The sequence below is a fragment of the Corylus avellana genome, chromosome ca10, assembly GCF_901000735.1.
Source record: "Corylus avellana chromosome ca10, CavTom2PMs-1.0".
NCBI classification, from domain to species: domain Eukaryota; kingdom Viridiplantae; phylum Streptophyta; class Magnoliopsida; order Fagales; family Betulaceae; genus Corylus; species Corylus avellana.
This window is the reverse complement of record NC_081550.1, coordinates 22,535,493-22,558,821: the sequence shown is the minus strand read 5'-3', so window position 1 is coordinate 22,558,821 and position 23,329 is coordinate 22,535,493. Positions and strand designations below refer to the sequence as shown.

Sequence of the window (23,329 nt, the reverse complement as noted above, 5' to 3'; positions counted from 1 at the left end):
ACCTTGTGACACATCATTAATTTAAGAAAAATGCAAAAAATGAAAATGAGAACAAACACAGCAAATCAAAATGAGAAAGATAAAAATAAATATAAATAAATAAAAACTCGTAGCCGGCGATGCCAGACCCGCAAGACCCAGGCCGGGGAGACCCAGGCCACACCCACGACGCCGTGGGTTTGGAGACCCAAGGCGCGAGACGCATGGCCTCAAACCCGCCATCCGTGACCCACCTCAAACCTGCCCTACCAACGCTGTGACTCACCTCAAAACTTGTTTCTAATGCCTAAAATCTATCTCAACATCCGTTTTTAATGTCAAAAATTTGTCTCAAAATCCGTTTCTAATGCTTTAAAACTCGTTTTTTTATTCAAAATTAAAACGCAGAGAGGGAAGGTTAACCCTTTAAGAATTTTATCACTCTAAAAGCCGGAGAAGATGACGTCGACGTTGAAGACGGTAACTCTCATCGCTGGAGAGGGTGACCCAGCCAGCCGTGGGTTTGCCCCAACGCCATTTCTAAGATTTCTTCTTTCTCTGCCAGACCCATGGCCTTTTCTTCTTTCTCTCTTTTCATTTTTCTCCTTCTTTCTCTCTTTTCTTCATCCGTTGTATTTGGTTGTAAGTTAATTTTGTGCACATGTTGTGCTTTAACTTAAGTGTCAGTTGTTCATTGGGGGTGTAAAGTGTGGGTTTTACGCCACGTCCAAACGTAAGGTTTTCCCATCCAAATTTGGCTGTAGGTTGCTGTGAGATACAACCCATCATTCATTCATTGGGAATATCTTCTATTCGGTCGCGGCATAAAACTCATGTTTTTTGCCCTCCAATAGAAGAAAGACACTTCAGTTAAAGTATAAAAATTGCACAAAAATTGTCTACAACAAAAACACTAGATTTAAAGCTTCAACAGAGAGAGAAATGAGAGACTTTCGGCCTGAGACCCGCTGTGGATCAGTAGACCCAAGCGGGTCTCGGGCCGGACCAGCTGCCGGTCCTCTTTTGCTCTCCGGTGCTCTCTCTCTCTTTCTCCGGCGACATTTGGTATGCCGGTTCCCCTCTTGATTTCTGGTGCTCCTCTCTCTCTAATTCTCACCAGCAGCAGCAGAGAACCAAAAAAATTTTTGAGTCACTGAAAAGCCAGATCAGATAATTGAAATCTAGTTTTAAAAAAATTGTGTCAAATTTTGTGTTTCAATCTCTGGCTGTAAAACCCAGATCAAGTGCTCTCTCTCTCTCTCTATACATTTCTTGGCCATTTTTCCCCTCCCCAAAAACCAGGAAAATGAACAAAAATAAAAATAAAAATAAATAAGTAGTCTCTTTATCAAGTATACTGGGGCAGTTTAAAACCCATGTGATCTTCTGTAGGCATAGCACATCGCCATTTCTAGTATTTCTAGTATGTGTAAGAGAGAGAGAGAAAGAGAGAGAGCACTGCGCAGTAGAGAAATCTTTTTATCTGCTGCTGCTTGTGTGTGAGAGAGAGAGCACAAGGCAGCCTTTTTTCTCTGCATGTGTGGGAGAGAGAAGGAGCACTGAAGAGGTCTGGGTTGAGCTCCAGCGTAATCTCCGCCAACTCTGGCTGGACTCCGGCAAGGTCTCTGCTACCGCCAGAAAGAGAGGGAGAGAGGGGTAAAATGAGGGGTTTTGTGGATGATGGGAGTTAATCCTGTGTTTTTTTCTTATTTTCTTAAGATGCAATAGGTGAGTTGGCAGCATTTGAATGGAGGCAGAAAACTCACGACCGTATAGCAGCACCTCTCTTATTCATTTAGGCTTGGTAAAAAAAATTCATTTTTTATAAAAACACAGTTTTATAAACCCCCTCCCAGCCAAGGACTTACCACTGCAGCACGGCGTGGGAAGCGCTGGGTGATGCTGCTATAAAATAAACATATCTAAATTTTTTTTTAGGGTTGGGCCCTAGGGAGTGGTCGACGCCAGCCTGGGATGGGTTTGACCACCCCATGCAAAATGGGGTGCCTAGCCACCCCCTATGGGGTGGTTTGGCCAATCCTGTCTTTTTTATTTTTATTTTTTTAAAATTAAATTAAAAAATTAAGATTTTAATGATGTAAAACGGTGTATTTTGATCTAGACTAACGGCTATTACAAAATTTTTACGACAGAAATTTTATTGTCATTTCGATTGACCCAGACAATAAATTATCAGAAAAAAAATTTTAAAAAATAAAAATTTTAGCGTGTAGAGTCTGTTGACCAATGATTTTAGAGATATTTACCCATAAATAAATAAATAAATAGTCCGATTTGAGCTTTCGTTATTTCTCTCCTTTTGTATCGGATCCGACTTACATGTTATTAAAATAACATGTATGCTGTAGTTGAATCAACGGTTAAAATTGAATTTTAAAGTTGACCTATTTTTAAAAACATTTAATAAGAGAGAGAAAATAAAAAGAAATTTTAAAAAATTCAATTTTGATCATGCTGTTATTTTAATAACAGCATATAAGCCAAATCCGTATATGCTTTATCCGTTGTCGTTATTACACAGTTGAAATTTGGGGTACGAATGCGAATTGTGAAGTGGCTGGCTCAGTTGAATAAAAAAGAATGCTTGGTACCGCTGCATCGCGGAGCCGCCTTAGGGCTCCTGGGCTACTCCTCCAATGCAAGATTCTGTATCCAACTGCTAGTGCTGCCACTCTCCTACGCTCCTACCGTCCTCCTCCTATTCCTCTTCTTCGTAATTCAACTATCGCCTTCGATGCCGCTGCTGGTGGTGGCCCACGTCCACTCGACAGCAACGCCAACTGGAATATCAAAAGACGAACTCATCCCAATCTCCTCAAGGCCTTCCTTTCCGATTCACCTTCTTATTCTTCTTCGCCCAGCAGAGCAGCCAGACCTTACCCTCAACATCCTGTTAGTCGTTGTATCCAGCTTTTATATTTTCATCTCAACATTTCATGATGCTCAACTAATTAATTACTGGATTGGGTACCTCTATTTACTTGTCAAGCAGAGTTCCATGCTGAATGGGCGCCTTTTGTTCTCAACCTCAACCTCCAAAACTGACACCACCGATTCGAATAAGCTTGAAAAAGCCAAGGGATCTCCTCAGAACGAAGTTGCCGACACGAAAATCTTCCGTACTCTTGCCAGTTACTTATGGATGAAAGATAACCCCGAATTCCGTCTCAGGGTCCTCACTGCCTTGGCTTTTCTCGTCGGTGCTAAGGTTAGAAGTCAGTAATCACTACTGCTCCACCCCGTTCCCTTCTCCACTGGGTCTAATTTTACTTTGTTCTCTTTTTCAGGTTTTGAACGTTCAGGTGCCCTTCCTCTTCAAACTCGCCATTGATTGGCTAACAACCGCTACTGGCAATGCTACTGCTCTCGCTTCCTTTACTACCGCTAATTCAACTGCTTTAGTTCTTTTTGCCACCCCAGCTGCCGTTTTGATTGGATACGGGATTGCACGCACGGGTGCTTCTGCTTTCAACGGTACTACCGCATGAAGTAATTGCTGATTCTTGTCTAGATGTCACTCTTCTGTTTCTGCTTCCACCTTTAACCATATATGCATTCCCATTCCCTGAATATTGAGTAATTCATCCCTTCCTATTTGTTTAAACTTTTAGGACAAGTGGTAATTTAACATGGTATCTGAGTCAAAGGTTCATTTACCTCCCATTTTAATTAAATATTTTACGTGTTGAACCTCACCTATTAAAAGGGGGTTTGAGCCCGCACGTGAGGGGAAGTGCTAGAATATTGATTAAATGATTAAATTTATTTCTTCCTATCGGCTTAAGCTTTTGGGATAATTGGAAATTTAACATCAGAAACCATCTACTACAATTTCTTCATTGATTTTCTTGGTGATTTCTCACCATCCATTCATTTCATTCTTTCTTGTAACTGAATGCAACTCTCTTGTGGCAGAACTGCGGACTGCCGTGTTTTCTAAGGTTGCTTTGCGAACAATTCGATCAGTATCTCGGAGAGTATGTAGCTGCAAAAGCTTTTTCATTTATTTCATTGGAGTTTACGACATCATTGCATTATGCATGTCTAACACTTTATTTCCCAATATGCCATTTGCATTTGTACATCCCCCGCATTCTTCTTTCTTGTGATTCCACGTTTCCTACTATTGAGATGCTTATATAAACCTCAGCTAATTCCTTCAACACGACTGACGTAATTGTATCTAACTTTCTGCAGGTGTTTTCACATTTGCATGATCTTGACCTTCAATATCATCTTAGGTATTGCATCTAACTCAGAGAATTTTGTTGTTTTTTTTCCTTTCTATATGTCTCTAGTTGTTACTAAGAACCAGCATCAGGATGCAATTTTTATTTCTTCCCCAATGAACTAGTTCAGTTCTCGAGTATATATTAGTCCATTTTTGGAGTTGCAATGATTAAAAAAAGATGCTCTACTTTAAATTTGCATTTGTTCAGTATGTTGTGCCAATATTGTGTAGCACGCAAGTGCTCCAATATTGTCAAAGTTATATCTCTATGCAATATCAATGCATAAATTCAGGGTGACTGCCCTTATGCAATAAAAAAGTTTGTTGTAATAACTCTTTTTTTTTTTTTTTTTTGTTGTTGTTTCAATAGAAACACTATTGAGTAGCTAAGCTCCATGTGTTTCTTTTTTCTCACTTGGCTACTGTATTTCCAGTCGAGAAACAGGTGCATTGAATAGAATCATTGATCGTGGTAGCCGCGCAATAAATTTCATTCTCTCGTCTATGGTGTTCAATATTGTACCCACCATCTTAGAGGTAAGAGGATGTAGATTTGATTGTTATTTAACTACGTAACATTTATGATGACACTGGATTTTGCAATTTTGGATGCTTCTGTTTGAATGGAATGGTGACATATGGATGATTTATATTGGGCTACATTATGGCCATTTTCTTGGTTACATTTTCTTATTACATTATCATCCTCGCTGCTGCTTCTTTCTTCCTGAACCACTTCTACAGATTTAACATGTATCCTTCCAGATATCTATGGTATCAGGTATACTGGCATACAAGTTTGGAGCACCCTTTGCATGGATTACTTCACTATCAGTCGCTGCATATATTATTTTTACATTAACGGTGACACAGGTATCATTTCTCCTGTCAGGTCTTTATCAATAACATGTGGATATGGCTCCAAGAAATGGAAGTTATTGTAGACTTCATTTCCTTTCTTTTGCATCGATATATTAGTCTATTTTTGTAGGCATTGCAAAAATATCTTAAGCGACTTCACAATGTTTAAAAGCATATGTGCTATTGTCTCCTGATGGTCCTATGAGCTTGAATTTATAAGATATTTTTTTCAAGAGTTTTTTTTTTTTTTTTTTGTGTGTGTGTGGGGGGGAGCGGAGTTTGGAATGGGGCTTCCATCTCGGGCTTACCATTATCAATTAAGGGTTTCTTTGTCTTTTCCAGTGGAGGACTAAGTTTAGAAAGGCCATGAATAAAGCTGATAATGATGCAAGTTCAAGGGCAATTGACTCACTTATTAATTATGAGGTGAGGCTCTGATGAACTTTGTATGCCTGCTTTTCTCCTTATGCATTATTTTCTCGCATTCTAGCCATTTTTCCCTCTCTGTTCTGAAGTGATGCTGTGTTATTTTTTTCAGACCGTGAAATATTTTAACAATGAAGGCTTTGAAGTTGAGAAATATGATGAGTACTTAAAAAGTAAGTTGTCTTGGTATCACAGTAGTTTTTACTTTAAATTATTAATGCAATTGTATTGGGTATAAAGGGATGAAGCCCACTTGGTTCTGTGATAGTGAGGGGCAGAGAGGCCTAGTTGCTGTGCCACCTCATTTAGAAGACCTTTTTTCTTCTTCATTCTTGGTTCTAATGCATGAAATAATTGGGACCTTCAATGTGGACCACAGCCCTTATCATTTAGGACAATTGACAAATTTTGATGAAGAACTACCATACCAGATTTCTCTCTCTCTCACAAATGGACAATTGCCCACCCTACAGGCTGTCTTTTGTGTGGACAATACCAAGCTAACTGGGTGGGGTGGCTGGGTTTGGTTCCCAATTTTGGAGCCTGTCTTGTTTTTGGTGGTTGAAAACAAACTTGCCCTTGTGGGGTTTAGGTTTAAGAAGTCCTGTCCTAATTCTGCTCTGTTACCACTTCTATCTTTATATGGACTAGGAGATTGCTCCTGCTTCATACTTCTAATAGTTTAAAAGATGATCTTATGTGACCAGCCAATCAATTTCAATATGGCTCAGATGTTGTCGGACAGTCTTTTTTTATCTAGCACTAATATAGTTCAAGGACCTTTTAATCTTTAGCCTTTGCTGTTGTTTTTCTTCCTAATAGTTATGCAAAAATGCAAGTTATATCCTTTCATTTAAACTATTATCTTTAGAAATTTATCCTAATTGAATCTTAATGCTGTTTCTGTTGTTGTTGGTGATTCTATTACTCAGGGTATGAGGATGCTGCTTTAAAAACACAGCGTAGTCTTGCATATTTGAACTTCGGCCAAAATGTAATATTTAGCACAGCTCTGTCAATAGCTATGGTGTTATGTTCACATGGAATAATGAATGGGGAGATGACAGTTGGTGATTTGGTAAAATATGTTCTTATGCACTTCCTTGTAAAGAAGTTTGAATGTTATAAAGTGATTGAGTGGTGATCACACAAATTGTGGGTTAATGTCATGATACATACAGGTCATGGTGAATGGGCTTCTCTTCCAATTATCTCTTCCACTGAATTTTCTTGGCAGTGTCTATCGTGAGACCATACAGAGTCTTGTTGACATGAAGTCCATGTTTCAGTTACTGGAGGTATTTCTCAAGGGACTTCCTACAATTCTTGTGCAGTTTAATTTTCAATGGCTGGGATAAAATTGTCTAATTTTTTTTTGATAAGTAATAATGCATTAAAGAGCACAGAGGGGCGCAACCCAAGTACACAGGGGCGCAGCCCAAGTACACAGGGAGTATACAAGAGAGTGACTAAGCAGGGGAGAGACAAGAAGAGAACATAGAGAGGAAATCAGGAAAATTAATCACTATAGGAGCAAGCCAACCTGCAGTCCAAGAGAAAAGAGTGTACAAAAAGAAATAAACAAGGTCCTCAAGTGTCCTCGACAAATCCTCGAAGCATCTCGCATTTCTCTCCATCCACAGGCACCATAAAAGACAAAGGGGAGCCATCTTCCACACCACGGCACTACTAGATCTCCCACCCGACCACCAACTGGCAAACAAATCCTTGACACTTCTAGGCATAACCCAACACAAATTGAAGCGGGAGAAAATAACCTCCCACAGCTTGCGCGCTACCCCACAATGAAGAAAAAGGTGATCCACAGACTCTCCATCCATTTTACACATACAACAACGATTAATCACCACAATGCCTCTCTTCCGAGCATTATCCAAAGTGAGAGATTTCCCAAGGGCGGCCGACCAAGCAAAAAAGGCCACTCTCGAAGGAGCCTTTGTGCGCCAAATACTTTTCCAAGGAAAGTGATTGGACTCTTTTGAGACAAGCATCCTATAAAAAGAGCGAACCTCAAACTTCCCTTTTCTAGAAGGGGTCTACCACATCCGATCCTCCCCTTCCCCACGAATCGAGGTCGAATACAAGAGCGAGAAGAGGGAGGCTAAGACCGTCTCCTCCCAATCCAATGTATTACATTGGATCTTTTTTCATATCAGTAGTGTTTATGCCTTGTGATATCTTTTGTAGGAGTTAAGATCTAGAATAAAATTGTTTTTGAGGCAACAAACGCTGGGAAAAAAAATGATTTTTGCTTAGTTTGGCTACATATGTTTTTCTTTACTCATTTCACTTTCACAAAGACTTTGCTCATCTGTTGTAACAAGAAAGCAAATTCATATTTCATGAACTCTTCTAATGAAGACAGGAAAAGGAGGACCCAGCTGCAATAAAAGATCACATAGTGCAGTACTATCAAGGTTTATACTCGGAACAAAGTTCTTGGCGTCCTAGAATGGATAACTAGCCGTTTTTGTCTATTGATGAGGAGGATAATAGGTGGTTAGAAAGAGACTTTGAGGAAAAGGAGGTTTGGGAGGTGGTAAAAAGCATGGATGGTGACAAGGCCCCGGGTCCAGATGGCTTCTCCATGGCTTTTTTTCAAGCTTGTTGGGGAGTAATTAAACAAGATGTTATGGCGGTTTTTGCTGAGTTCTTTCGAAGACGTCAATTGGTGAAGAGCTTGAATGCTACATTTATTTCTTTGATTCCGAAGAAGGCGGAAGCGGTGGAGATGAAGGACTTTAGGCCCATTAGTTTGGTGGGAGGGGTGTACAAAATTGTTGCTAAGGTGCTTGCCAATAGGTTGAAAACTGTTTTGGGTAAGGTCATTTCCTATTCCCAAAATGCCTTTATAGGGGGTCGGCAAATCCTTGATTCCATTCTCATTGCCAATGAAAGCGTGGATAGTCGCATGAAATCAGGGTTGCCAGGTGTTCTGTGTAAATTGGACTTGGAAAAGGCCTATGACCATGTCAATTGGGACTTTATTTTGTATTTGCTGCATAGATGTGGTTTTGGAGAGAGGTGGAGGGCTTGGATAGAGTGGTGTATTAAGTCGGTGAGATTCTCCATTCTTGTGAATGGCTCGCCGGAAGGCTTCTTCAAGAGTTCGAGGGGAATCCGGCAAGGGGATCCTCTCTCTCCCTTGTTGTTTGTGCTAGTTATGGAGGCTCTGAGTAAAATGGTAAATGCGACGGTAGAACAAGGTCTTTTGAATGGGTTCTCGGTGGGAAATAGGGTCTTATCGGATTTGAGGGTCTCTCACTCTTTATTTGCAGATGATACTTTGATCTTTTGTGAAGCTTCTATTGAGCAAATCCGGTATGTACGTCTTATTCTTTTATGCTTCGAAGCTGTTTCGGGTTTAAAAGTGAATTTGGGAAAATCCAAGATTGTGGCTATTGGTGAGGTGGAGAACATTGGGGTGTTAGCTAGTATCCTTGGGTGTAGTGTTGCCGAGTTGCCTATGAAGTATTTGGGCCTCCCTCTAGGGGCGCCGTATAAGGATACGGTTATGTGGAATGATGTGATTGAAAAGATGGAGCGTCAGTTGGCGGGTTGGAAGAGGATGTATCTCTCTAAAGGAGGCCGCATAACTCTTATTAAAAGCTCTTTGGCTAATCTTCCGACCTATTTCTTGTCTTTGTTCCCGATTCCTATAAGTGTAGCTAAAAGGATTGAGAAAGTCCAAAGAGATTTCTTGTGGGGAGGAATGGGAGATGAGACTAAAATGCATCTTGTAGGTTGGGATCAAGTTTGTCGTCCCCTTCGATATGGAGGACTTGGCATTCGGAAGATGCACCAATTTAATCAAGCTCTTTTGGGGAAGTGGCTTTGGAGGTATGCGAATGAGAGCGATGCTTTTTGGTGTAAGGTTATTAAAGCTAAGTATGAAGATAAGGAAGGTGGGTGGTGCACAAAGGAGGTTTCAGGCTCCCATGGTGTGGGTCTTTGGAAGCACATTCGTCAAGGGTGGAATTTTTTTGCTAAAGGGATCCGGTTCGAGGTGGGGGAGGGTTCGAAAGTTCGCTTTTGGCATGATGTTTGGTGTGGGGAGAATTCCTTGAACCAAGCTTTCCCGTCCTTATTTAGTATTGCCAGTCATAAAGAAGCTTGGGTGAAGGATAACTTTACTTGGAGGAATGGGAGAGTTGAATGGAATGTTATTTTTGTTAGGTCCGTTCAAGATTGGGAGCTGGATTTGGTTTCTCCTTTTTTTGATCGGTTGTATTCATGCAAGATTTCCTTAGGAGTGACTGATCGTATGTGTTGGATTTCGTCCAAGAAAGGAAAGTTTGAGGTTAAGTCACTCTACAAGGCTTTGTCTCACTCTTATCAAGAGGTTTTTCCTTGGAAGAGCATTTGGCGTACTAAGGCTCCCTTGAGAGTGGCTTTTTTTGGGTGGACTGCAGCCTTAGGCAAAATATTGACGCACGATAATTTGCGTAAAAGGAACATAGTGGTTATGGAGTGGTGTTGTATGTGCAGAAAGTCCGGAGAGACAGTCGATCATCTTCTTCTCCACTGTGAGCTCGCGAGTGCTCTTTGGCAGTCGATCTTTATTCGGTTTGGTTTGCATTGGGTCATGCCTGGCAGGGTGAGGGATTTGTTCGATAGTTGGTGGTCGGGAGGTAGTTCCCGAAGCGCAGTTGTGTGGAAGATGATCCCTCTGTGTCTTATGTGGTGTATTTGGGTTGAAAGAAATGCTAGATGTTTTGAAAATTCCACTAGGACTTTAGAGGAATTGACCCATTTTTTCTTCTTTACTCTCTACTCTTGGACGGCCGCATGGCTAGCTCCTTTAGAGTTTAGTTTCACTGATTTTCTTTTTCATTTCTCTCCCTCTTAGGAGCTCTCGTTTATACTTCCCGTGTAAATGGGTTGCGCCCCTCTGCGCTCTTGTTTTATATCACATAATTACTTATCAAAAAAAAAAGAAGACAGGAAAAGGAGATACATACTCTTTTATAGATAGATGGACTTTTTTCTCGCTTTACACAAGTTATTTGTTTGTTATTCTTCCTCGTAGTCTAAACTTTATTTCTCAATGCCTGTTTCATTGTGTTCTCATAGCATTTTTTTTCTTACTATGATTAATGCAGGAGAGGCCTGAAATTAGAGATAAAGATGACGCAAAGCCTCTTAAGTTGGATGGAGGGAGAATTCAGTTTGACAATGTACACTTTAGGTAGCTGATTTATTTTTTATTTTTTGTTTTCCAGTTATTAGGATGAGTTTTGCCTAGCTATTACTCCAGTATATTGGCTTATAGACATAATGATTGAGATAGTTGCATAATTTGATGGTGTAACAAGAAGCGGAAGGTGGTCATCAGTTGGGATGTCTTATTTGAAAAATGATCACATCACATAATTCGGACCTTCTTCTTTGGATACTTTGGAGCCATCTATTCATACCAATATCCCAAAAGTCCAAGCTAGATAGGAAGTAGGCTAAAAATATATATCAAGCACTCACACTAACATCCCAAGATGAGCATGCTCACCTAATACCTGTTAAGAAATATGACCCTTGCACATGGGTAATAGAAGAGATTATGGGAGTAAGTTGGGGTCACCAAGACTTGAATCAAAGTCTTATAGTCCACCAAACTCTGGTATTGTGTTGGTGATCATCATTCCCAACAAATTTAGATGTTGGGAAGTGTGCTAAGAATGGACATCGAGCACACACTAACGCCAACAAATGTTGGGTTGTGGATCTTGAATTGCAAGCACATGTACGAGATATCAGTCCTTGAAGACTTTCTTCTGTGTCATGTTTTATATTCAGCCTTACCTTTAGCAACTCTTTTATTTGTTACAAATAGACTGTCATAAATAATCTCTGCCATTTACCTATTCAATATCTGCAATGTTTTTGGACTCAATTATAGGTTAGTATTCTGCTAAGAGAGTGTATTTGTGTAATTTCTCACAGTTATCTTGTATAAGTTTTTCCTTTTTGGCTTTTAATGTGTCTCAGTTTTCTACTATGCCTCAATTTTTGGCTTTTTGTTCTTCTTTTTGCCTTTAGTGGGGCCTTTCTTTGTTTACATCTTGTGTACTAGGATTGTGTCCTTCTGCGCTTTTCAATGAATTACTTATTTATCAAAAAAAAGTTATTCCTTTTTGTGTTGTTTATATCATTTACAATTTGTAAGCTTTGCTTTGGGTTCTAAAATCCCTTCAAACTCTTGGATTCATTATTGAGGTACAAATTTTACTGATGCTTATTTGTATCAACCTACCGTGTTTTGCCTATTCCTAGATAACTCTGAAAAGTAGAAATCTTTAGATCTCTCTCTCTCTCTGTGACTGACTCTGACTCTTGTTCATCATAAAGTATTATGGAATTTTCAACGTGGTTTATATAGTGTGCATGTTTCAGGTCTTTATGGACTACGAATGTGACGCATGATTACCATGGAATTCAATTGGAGATTTCATTTACTGTATTAATCTTATCAATAAGCTTACTACATTACTGATTGTTAATGCATTTTAATTGTTTTACTTAAATTCAGCTACCTAACAGAAAGAAAGATTCTTGATGGGATATCTTTTGTTGTACCAGCTGGGAAAAGTGTGGCTATTGTTGGAACCAGTGGCAGTGGTAAGGATTTAATGTGTCAGAACTCGTAATTCCTATTGATTATCTGCTATAATTTGCAATTATTTTAAAGCAAGGATATATTACATTCAGATGTCTCATATCATGAATTGGAAATAGATGGCCCTCGTGTAACAACTTAGGGAAAACGTTAGCCACATTTGGGCCATCATCCAAAAAGATTAGTCAGTTTTGAGTTTCTAATCCTAGGGGGTGGCTCAAGTGGTAAGGACCTTAGTTTTAGTAGCATCCCCATTAGGTCTAAAGTTTGATTTTCATTGGGTGCAAACAATTCCTTAGAGCTACGGCTATTGGCAAAACTTGAGTCTTACCCAATCTGTGTGGAGGGGGTGCTATGCATGGGTCTAGCGTTGGCCCGGCAGGAATGGGTATACGAAGTGGACCTGCATTGAAGGGTTCCCTGTCATTTTTTTTTTTAAAAAAAAAATTGAAGCTTTTTTAGAATCACTTATAAAGCCTAGTTTCACTTGATAAGTAAGCAATGTGGGACTTAACACCCATGAGTGTCTTTCTATAGATCACCTACCCATGATTTGAAAATAGATAGCCCTCGTGTAACTATCCCCGGAAAACGCTAGCCATATTTACACTATTATCCTAAAAGGACTAGTCAATTTAGAGCTTCCCTAAAATTACTGATAATTTCACCTAGTAAGTAAGTAATGTGGGACTTAACACCCATAAGTGTCTTTTTATAAAACACCTACGCAAGTGGGCCACTCCTCTTCCCAATATAGGGTCGGGGTGTTACAATCTCTTAGGGAAATTCCTTGTGGTGGACATAGGCATTAAATGCCGAACCACCCCAAAATTCTCTTCTCTTTTTTCTCTCTTGCTTCCACTTATTTTCTCATAATTTACATTTTATCACAAATTTCTAAATGGTAGCAAAGCAAATATTACGAGTTTGAACCTTGTCTTTGCCATTTACCTTCAATTTTAATTAAATATTTCATGTGTTAGGTCTTACTAATTAAGGGGGAGTTTGAGCTCACACGTGAGGGGAAGTGTTAAAATATAAATTAAATGATTAAATTAACCATTTCTTATCGGTTTAAGCTTTTGGGTTAAATGGTAATTCTACATAGTATTAGAGCCACTTTCATGTGGACTTGAACCTTTTCAAATCTTGTCTTCATTGGCCCACATGGACTTGTCTTTTTGGCCCAGGTGGTCTTATCTTTTGGCCCAAGTAGGACCCGTCTTTTCGCTCTAGTGTCCTACTCTTTTGGCCCTTGGTAGGCCCAGTTTTCGGCCAATAGTTAGCGTAATTTGGCCCATTTTCAGCCCATAGTTGGCCTTATTTTTCGGCCATCATCGGGCTGCCACCTCTGGCATCACTTGTCTGGTGTCACCTCCAATCTCACACCCAATCTTGGCTATGCGTCGCACCTGAATCTGGCCCTAGCCGAGCTCACATTCAGCCTTTTGCTGCTGCCGCACAATATTCCATCAGCTTCATCAACGAATTTGAAGGCCAAGCTCATTCTGAAAATTTGGCCCTTGCTGCACTAGATCCATTTTAGCAAAAAAAAAAAAAAGATCAATCAATTCCTTTATTTCTCGGGAAGCTTGAGTTTGAGGGGGGAATGCTAGAATGTGTGATTCTCTATTTTAGGTTGATATTTTTCCTTACTAGTGATTGTAATCAAATCTTAGAATTTGGTTACCTTATTTGTATCCACATCACCTACCACATTACCTTATTTGTATTCACTCCACCAACCACCTTACCTTATTTGTGTTCACTCCACTTACCACATTACCTTATTTGTCCACTTCACCTACCACATTTTCCCCATAAAAGGGATCATTTGTATTGTAAACAAATCAAGTTTAACAATAGCAAAATGTAGTCCTTAGGGCAATTCCTAATGGTGGACATAGGCGTCTAATGCTAAACTACCCCAACACTCTCTTCTCATTTTTCTCTCTTGCTTCCCCTCTTTTTCTCACAATTTACATTTTATCACAAATTTCTACATGAAGAACGCATGTCATAACTTTGGGAAAACACTAACCACATCTACGCTTATACCTCAAGAAAACTAGTCAATGTTATAATTGGGGCTCCTTAGGATCACTTACATAGCCCAGTCTTAACTAATAAGGAACCAATGTGGGACTTAACATTCATGTAACACCCACTCAATGTGAGGATTCTTTTTGGGGTTCACAAATCATAAATGTTTGAAAATTAGTGATGGAATTATGCTTCTTATAAAATGTTTTATTAAGTTAGTAGGCCTTTTATAAGCTTTGGGTGTAATGTCTGTTCAACTTCTTTTCAAGTTTTTGCTCTCTTCAGTCTACACATAGGATCTTATGCAAACATACTAATCTATTCACAGTAATCATGTGTATGATCATTTACTTTGACTCTCACAAGATACCTGAACAAGTGTTTTTAGTCTTTATTTATGAATGTAGCTTTGCAATGCTTCACTTTTGTTTGTGTTAAACCATGAACCATGTTATTGCAACATAGAATGCTTTTGTACTCTATCTCCGTGCAGCATCACTAAGGATTAGAACTCGTATCTGCTTGCAGGCAAATCAACCATTCTTAGATTGCTCTTCAGGTTTTTCGACGCCCATTCTGGAAGTGTAAGAACTGAAGCTGCTATTCTCTGTATTTGTTTGCTATCGGCACAATATGGCTTAATAAATTGGTATCTTCCTCATGGAGTACAATCCTAATATAGCTGATTCTTGAATGATACCTATAACATAGGTTTGCATTTGTTACTTGCATCAGTACTGAATTTGCTTCTACTGTTTGCAAATTCTGATTAGCTAGACAAAATTGAAAATAGTTATGGAGTTTACCCCTTAATATAAATAATTAGAAAAGGAAAAAAAGAGAAAAGAAAAGGATATTGGTAATTATTATAAAAGTTGATGGTTCTATTTTTAAGTATACTTTTCATTAAATTCAAACAACTGTTGATTTCTACCATTAAAAATGTTAACTTTTTGTTATTGGGGAGGTAATATTATTATTTTTAATGGTTTTTTTTTCTCTTATTATTTAACAAAACAAAATTTTTTTTAGTGTTGATGCTTATTATTGCCATTGAAATATTTGGTCTTAAGAAAGTTTCTCTAACTTCTAGCTTAACTATTCCTTTTTCCAATTCTCAAGCTTCTTTTCAATGAATACATTATAACTTAATTTCAAAAATCTTTTTGTGAAAACGTCTTAGAAAAGAATAGGAAAAAAGGTAAATAATAACAATGAAAAAGAAAAAAAAAAAGAAAGGAAAGAAATGTTATAGAGGAATTCATTAAATTCAAACAACTGTTAATTTTTGTCCTATAGTGATAGTTGGATATGTGGATCAAATTAAACCAATATTAAACAACAAAAGAAGTCACGAAATGCTACTTGTAAGATATTTAGCCACCCTAAAACTATTTTATATATTAAATTTTGGCTATTTTTTATCCTACATCTTATTAACTATTGTTATTGAAATTTTTGAATAGTTATTGAATGTATATGCACCAAAGTACAAAACTGTTGGAAAGTTTTGGCCTATTTAACAATGTTAGCAGCCTTGAAACCATTTAAAATGTTAAATTTTGATTATTGGGGAGGTAATATTATTATTTTTACTGCATTATTTAACAATTTTTCTTTGGTGTTGATGTTTACAGCTTAACTATTCATTTTTCGAATTCTCATGCTACTTTTCAATGACTACATTATAATTTAATTTCAAAAATCTCTTTGTGAAAGTGTCTTAGAAAAGAATATCAAAAAATAAAAATAATAATAATGAAAGAGAAAAAGAAAAAAAAGAAAGATAGAAAAGAAAGGTTGTAACAACTTAAGAAAAATCACTAGTCATATCTACGCTATCACCTCAAAAGGACTATTCAATTTGGAACTTTTCTAGAATCACATACAAAGCCTAATTTCATTTAATAGGTAAGCAATGTGAGTCTTAGCACCCAAGAGTGTCTTTCAATAAACCATCTACTCTATATGGGTAACTCTTCTTCCCAATTTGGGACTAGAGTGTTACATATATGCACCCAAGTATGAAACTGCTGGAAACTTTTGGCCTATTTAACAATGTTAGCCACCCTAAAACCATTTAAAATGTTAAATCTTGGTTATTGGGGAGGTAATATTATTATTTTTAGTGCATTATTTAATATTTTTTTTTCTTTAGGGTTTATTTGTCATGGGAATATTTGGGCTTAAGAAGGTTCATTTAACTTCCAACTTAACTACATTATAATTAAATTTCAAAAATATTTTCGGAAAACATCTTCGAAAAGCATAGCAAAAAATATAAACAATATTAATGAAAAAATTTAAAAAAATTAAAAAAGAAAGAAAAGAAAGGTTATAGAAGAATTCATTAAATTCAAACAACTGTTGATTCTGCCCTATGGTGACGATTGGATGGATCAAATACCAACATTAAACAACAAAAAACAGTCATAAAATACATTGCTTAACGCACTACAGAGATCATTATTATTTCTTAAGCATGGAGAATAGTCCTTATCACTTTGCTAATGAACTCTGCCCTACATATATGTTTTTTAATAAATCCATATTTCTTCTGTTTTCTTCATATTTTCAGGAGAAAACATGTGAGATAAGTAAATTCCAAGAATCTCTTTATTTGTTCACCAGTTTCCAAAAATATTCCTAATTAAATTTTATATATAGGAATAGGAAATTCCATCCTAGGTTATATTTTGAAGCAGATTTTCTAACTTATGCAGTTATTATTCTGCTTTAAACATATTTAGGGAAGAAAAACATCTATAAATGGAAATTATAAAAACGTGTTAAAGATGAGGGTCATTAGAGTTTTTGATTCCATGCCTTAGAGAATTTCTTGAATTGTAATAGTTCTTTTCAAATAAATATTTGATTCCTCAATATTATATGATTTGTATTTATTTGTTTTCTTATTTGATTTGGACATTAATAACACTTTACCTATTAATATTAGGATACTAAAGAAATCCTATTTGATTTAGATTTCAAATATGTTTTGATTTATGCTTATATATTATATATTATATAAGCATTATAGGGATGCATTAAAGGGACACTTGTCAACATTTTAGACTGCCACTTGTTGCAATTATAGCCCATTCTCTTAAGCATTATTGGTGGCACAGTACATGAAGTGAGGAGTAGACCTACACAATTGATATACAAATAGATGATCACCTTTGTAGAATTCTATGTATTCTTAAAGCTTCGAAGGACACCTTTTTCTGGGTGCCAATTATTGCAGTTATCAGTAACCGATTCCTTTTCACCCTAGAAACTTGTTATGTAGGTATTTTGGAGGATTTTGTCTTATCTAGCTTTATCTCTAGCATTGTAAAATGTGCTCAATTCTATTTTCTCATTCCTGGAATATACTTTGGTGGATGAAGACTTGAGAGGTTGCTTTAATGTGATTTGACGAAGAATATTTTGTTCTCAGTTACATTCAAACTGGAAGTCATCTTTGTAATCTACGATGACATTTCAATCATTATCTTGCTTCCCCGCATGACCACTGAATTTTTTGACAGATAAGGATAGATGGTCAAGATATTTGTGAGGTGACACTTGAGAGTCTACGGAAATCTATTGGTGTTGTGCCACAAGATACGGTTAGTTCAATTAAGTGATTTGGCTTTTGTTCGTCTAATTCTACTCTTTTATACATATAAATGAAAATGTAACCCTTTTAGATCTTGCAAGTTGTAATATTTAAAAGACGAGCAACTTGTGTTTGATGGACAGGTGCTTTTCAATGATACAATATTCCATAACATTCACTATGGTCGTCTTTCGGCAATGAAAGAAGAGGTATTTGATGAAATTGTGTTACTTCTTCATTTGTTTATTTTGCTCTGCAAATTGTGCACTGTTGAATATCCTAGGTTGTTTTTTATAGCCAAATACTTTTTCTGTTAAGGTGTATGATGCCGCTCGACGTGCAGCTATTCATGACACTATCATGAAATTCCCTGAGAAATATTCTACTGTTGTGGGGGAACGAGGGCTGAAGGTGAGAGGACTACTACAGTAATACATTTTTTAATTATGGTGGTAACCGGTAAGACAACCCTCTTTGCCGGCTGGGCTGCTGGATAGAGTAGGGCGTTGGCTGTCCAAACATATGACTACTCTAGTGAATGCAAGAACCAGCTCTCAATAAGATATATGTGTCTGTGTATGTTGGTAATAAGATTGTCCTTTTAACACTTTAAGCTGTATAGGAGTGTCTTTGTACTCGACAGAGATCCATTGTGTACACAATTAGCTTTGAAAACTATTGTAAACGTGTTTTTCTAAAGTTCTAGGTGGACACCACATAAGAAAATATATATTTGGTGAGCTCTTATGGAGTTTTACATCTACATTTGGCAAAGGCAATGCTCAGTGCAGACCTTAAAGGTTTCTAGAGAATTGTGAACAAATAACTGCAATGAAAAGAAAAAACTTGGAGAGCTTGTCAGTCAACTCTTGAATTTTTAGTGATTGGGTGGCTTTTCTATGCAGTTAAGTGGTGGTGAGAAGCAGCGTGTGGCACTAGCTCGTGCATTTCTGAAATCCCCTGCAATTATGTGAGCATTTCCATTTATCTTTTCTTCTTGATTAAGAATGTCGTTTGTATTAATGTATGTGTGCATATTTAGTACATAAATGCTTATTCTATAAATAAAATATTCAGTTACATAAATGCTACTTTCATTTCACTTATTCCAAAGGTGCCCGGGGCTTCTGAGTTTAAGGAGTTCCGTCCTATAAGCCTTATAAGCGGGACTTACAAGATTATTGCTAAAGTTCTTGCTAATAGGTTGAGGAGGGTTGTGGATAGGGTGATTTCAAAGCCTCAGAATGCATTTGTGAAGGGCAGGCAAATTACAGATTCGGTCCTTATTGCTAGTGAATGTTTGGATAGCCGGATCAATTTAGGGGAATCGGGGCTGCTTTGTAAATTGGATATGGAGAAGGCTTATGATCATATAGATTGGAAGTTCCTATTGTATCTCCTCAGGCGGTGTGGTTTCAGGGAGAAATGGTGTTCTTGGATTGAGCGTTGTATTTCGACTGCTCGCTTTTTTGTGTTGATCAATGGTACTCCTTCCGGGTTTTTCAGAAGCTCTCGAGGGGTAAGGCAGGGGGATCCATTGTCTCCTTTCTTGTTTGTCATTATCATGGAGGCATTTAGTAGGATGATTGCTGCCGCCATTGATAATGGCCTTATCTCGGGCTTCTCTGTGGGAGCCAATATGTCTGAGAGGGTCACCATCTCTCATCTTTTATTTGCAGATGACACGTTGGTTTTCTGTGGGGCGAATATTGATCAAGTCCACTCTATTAAAGCTCTTCTCATTTGTTTTGAAGCTGTTTCTGGTCTGAAGGTCAATATGGCTAAATCAGCCTTGGTTCTGGTAGGTGAGGTGGCTAATATGGGAGAATTGGCTGGGGTATTGGGCTGTGGTATAGCGTCCCTGCCTTTGAAGTATTTGGGACTCCCTTTGGGCGCCAGTTTTAAGGCCAAAACCATTTGGGATGATACATTGGAAAAGGTTGAGCATAGGTTGGCTAGTTGGAAAAGGTTATATCTTTCCAAGGGAGGAAGGGTCACTCTAATCAAGAGTACGCTCTCTAATTTTCTTACTTATTTATTGTCCTTATTTCCCTTACCTGCTTCTGTGGCCAAGCGAATTGAGAAGTTTCAACGTGACTTTCTTTGGGGTGGCCTCAATGAAGAGTTTAAGTATCACTTGGTTAATTGGGACAAGGTATGCTCTCCAATCTCTAAAGCAGGTTTAGGGATCAGGAAATTGAGAGTTTTTAATCAAGCCTTACTAGGGAAGTGGCTATGGCGTTATGTGCATGAGAGAGAGGCTTGGTGGAGAATTGTAGTGGATGCAAAGTTTGGCTCTGAGTGGGGTGGATGGCATTCTGTCGACACTCCTGGCCCTCATGGGGTGGGTCTTTGGAGGCATATTAGGAGAGGGTGGCGTGTGTTTTCTAAACACATTAAATTTGATCCAGGAGACGGGTCTCATATAAGATTTTGGGATGATGTTTGGTATGGAGATACGATTCTAAAGGAAACTCTCCCAGGCCTTTACAATATAGTTAACGCAAAAGATGCGTCCATCGCCGACAATTTGGAGCTTACAGGAGGAACTCTTCAATGGAATGTTAGTTTATTTCGGTCGGTCCACGATTGGGAATTGAAAGTGTTAGCCTCGTTCTATACTTTGTTCTATTCCCACAGAATGAGGAGGGGAGGGGAGGACAAAATTTGGTGGATCCCGTCTAGAAAAGGGAAGTTCGATGTTAGATCATTCTATAATGTCCTAGTAAGCAAAGAGGCGGGTTCTTTTCCTTGGAAGAGTATTTGGTGCACCAAGGCACCTTTGAGAGTGGCTTTCCTTACTTGGACAGAGGTGTTAGGGAGGATCCTTACTATTGATAATCTCAAAAAAAGGAATCTTATCGTGATCAATAAATGTTGTTTGTGCAAAATTGATGAGGAGTCTATTGATCATTTGATCCTTCACTGTGAGATCGCTCGATCCTTATGGTATGCTATCTTCAATCATTTTGGATTGTCTTGGGTTATGCCTAGCAAGGTGGAGGGCTTGTTTGCTTGTTGGTGGTCGGGAGGTCGTTCTAGGAGTGACGTTGTTTGGAAAATGGTTCCTCAATGCATTGTGTGGTGCCTATGGTCAGAAAGGAACGAGAGATGCTTTCAGGATTTTGAGCGATCTTTGGAGGAACTCACGGCCTTCTTTTTTCATACTCTCTACACTTAGACAGCGGCTTGGCTCGCTCCTTTAGTTGTTAGCTATCTTGATTTCCTTGTTCTTTTCTCTTCTTCTAGTTAGACGTTTCCCTTGTATACTTCCTGTGTATTAAGGTTGCGTCCCTCTGCGCTTTTGATATAAAACATTACTTATCAAAAAAAAAAAAATCTTCAAACTCATTCATTCTATGTACCTACCTGGAGAACTCGTCATGGATGATTCTATTAATCTATTGATTTTTTTTTGGAATTTTCCATTTTCTTTTTTATTATTCTTTGGAGACTATCTTACAATACCTTTTTTTTTTTTTTTTTTAATGGTATAATCAAGGTATTTTGTTCTGGTCTCTTTTATGGATGTCGTTCAATGACCTCCAAGTGTCATACTGCCTATGCCAATAACAGTTACTAATTGACAAATAGATTAGTCATATCTGATAGATCATTTTAACTTCTTTTTTTCTTCCGTCAAAACTATACTTTTCCTTATGGCCAATAAACTTAGCAACTTCCCTCTACCCCCCTCTCACAGCCCCCAAAATAAAAATGGGGTGGAGGGTGTGGTCATGGATTCAAAATCTATTGGGTAATTCACCAATGAAATTAAAGTGTCATATTTTTCCTTCTGAATAAACACAGCACAACGCATTTATATGTACACACCCACACTGTTGAGGAAAGGAAGGCTGATTGCGTCGTCCAAAATTTGTTAGGTTTTAAATTTCTCTGGTGTTTCTAACTTATGTTTTTTTTTTTTTGACTTTTCTTGTGGAGCTTGCAATAAATTTCTAGGCTGTGGCATTATATGCTACCAGATTTAATCTTGTGAGCAAATGCTCTTCAAATCTTTCTCTCCAAATGACTGATTTTACTTGCATTTTAGCCATAAATAATTAACTTGAGGCCTGATTTTAAGTTTCATTGCCATATTTTAAGCCTAATGAATGATAATCATAGGGGGACTATATCATAAAATCTTGGCTGAAATCTTTATTAACATTCTTCTCTCAATATAGAAAGGAGAAAAATAAGTTGCATTTTTTGTTTGTTTGTTTTTCAGTAACATGAATTTCACTTGATGTCTTCAGGTTATGTGATGAAGCTACAAGTGCATTGGACAGCACAACAGAAGCGGAGATTTTAACTGCATTGAAGTCCCTATCAAATAATCGAACTTCAGTCTTCATCGCTCATAGGCTTACCACTGCAATGCAATGTGATGAGGTAAGCATTCTTTGTAAAAATTATGAGCCAAACATATGGCGCAGAATTTTCAAGATTGTGTTGGACATCTAGCTCTTTTTTTTCTGGCTTAGAAAAAGGTGATTCTTTTTTCGAAGAGAAATGCTATTAATTATATTTTTATTCCACAACTATTCCACAATACTGATATGGCAGTCTCAACAAACCTATATATCTTTTTTGTAAAACAAGGATTGATCCAAGGATTGTTTTAGACTACCACATTAGCATTGTTGCAGGATAATTGGGGGATAAAAATGTAATTTTTAGCATTATTCGACTTGCCTCAATAAAGAAAAAAAAATGGCACTTTTAGTATGCTACAAAGTTTTCTATTCATTCCCTCTTTGGCATACTGTTTTCTATAATCTTATATGTTACTCATCCATCTTTTAAAAATATTATATCAGATCATAGTTCTGGAAAATGGGAAGGTCATTGAACAGGGACCCCATGAAGTTCTAGTGTCAAAGGCAGGAAGATATGCACAGCTGTGGGGACAGCAAAATAACACTGTGGATGCACTTGATACAGCCATCAAATTTGAGGCATGATTGCCCCTCTTCAGTTTTCTCAGGGTGAACAAAATGACGCGTAAAATGAAATGGAATTTGTTTAGTTTCCTCTTTTGTCAATCTTACCCTTTGACTTCATTATTCATAAACAATGTTCAAGTTGATATACAGTACAGAAAATGCCTATTCTTTTGCCTCAAAGAGAGGAAGAAATTAACATATCTTATGACAATAGATATCTGAGCAGGAAAGATTGGCACACTGTGTAGGCTTTTAGCTGAATATCATGCCTGAAGGCTTTTAGGCGCACAAATATCATGCCTGACCTTGTTATTCAGCACTGGGGTTGCTGAATATGTTCAAGCTTTATTGTAGTTTATCATAATAGTTTTGTTGTATCGATGACGACGCCACCAAATGCGTTGGAATTATACCAAATATGACGTAATAATTTCACATCGAGCCAAAATGGAAGTTTTTAGCGTCTTCAGAGAGGGAATTCAAGAACCATACAGTTGTCAAATTAGTCACTCCACGTAACGGCAAACCCTAGCACAGATATGACTACCGAGCGTTACTATTTAAAACCATGCTTAAGGAGC

General features: G+C 37.8%; 1 protein-coding gene across 1 annotated transcript; it reads left to right on the top strand.

The window, feature by feature from the left end:
• The first annotated feature begins 2,546 nt into the window (after positions 1-2,546).
• Positions 2,547-22,989, top strand: LOC132163259 (ABC transporter B family member 25, mitochondrial). Its single transcript, XM_059573471.1, has 20 exons — positions 2,547-2,892; positions 2,993-3,208; positions 3,288-3,474; positions 3,916-3,977; positions 4,198-4,241; positions 4,666-4,768; positions 4,997-5,104; positions 5,435-5,518; positions 5,631-5,691; positions 6,451-6,596; positions 6,700-6,816; positions 10,642-10,727; positions 12,066-12,154; positions 14,724-14,779; positions 17,729-17,809; positions 17,943-18,008; positions 18,118-18,210; positions 18,705-18,769; positions 22,059-22,194; positions 22,623-22,989. Exons 1-20 carry the CDS (start codon positions 2,581-2,583, stop codon positions 22,764-22,766), a joined length of 2,256 nt encoding a protein of 751 aa, XP_059429454.1. The 5' UTR covers positions 2,547-2,580; the 3' UTR covers positions 22,767-22,989.
• The last annotated feature ends 340 nt before the right edge of the window (positions 22,990-23,329 follow it).

Coding starts and splice junctions, on each gene's coding strand:
- LOC132163259 (XM_059573471.1), top strand. CDS start 2,581: ATGCTTGGTACCGCTGCATCGCGGAGCCGCCTTAGGGCTCCTGGGCTA. Junction 12,155..14,723: donor TGTTGGAACCAGTGGCAGTG/GTAAGGATTTAA, acceptor ATCTGCTTGCAG/GCAAATCAACCATTCTTAGA. Junction 18,211..18,704: donor TGGGGGAACGAGGGCTGAAG/GTGAGAGGACTA, acceptor TTTTCTATGCAG/TTAAGTGGTGGTGAGAAGCA.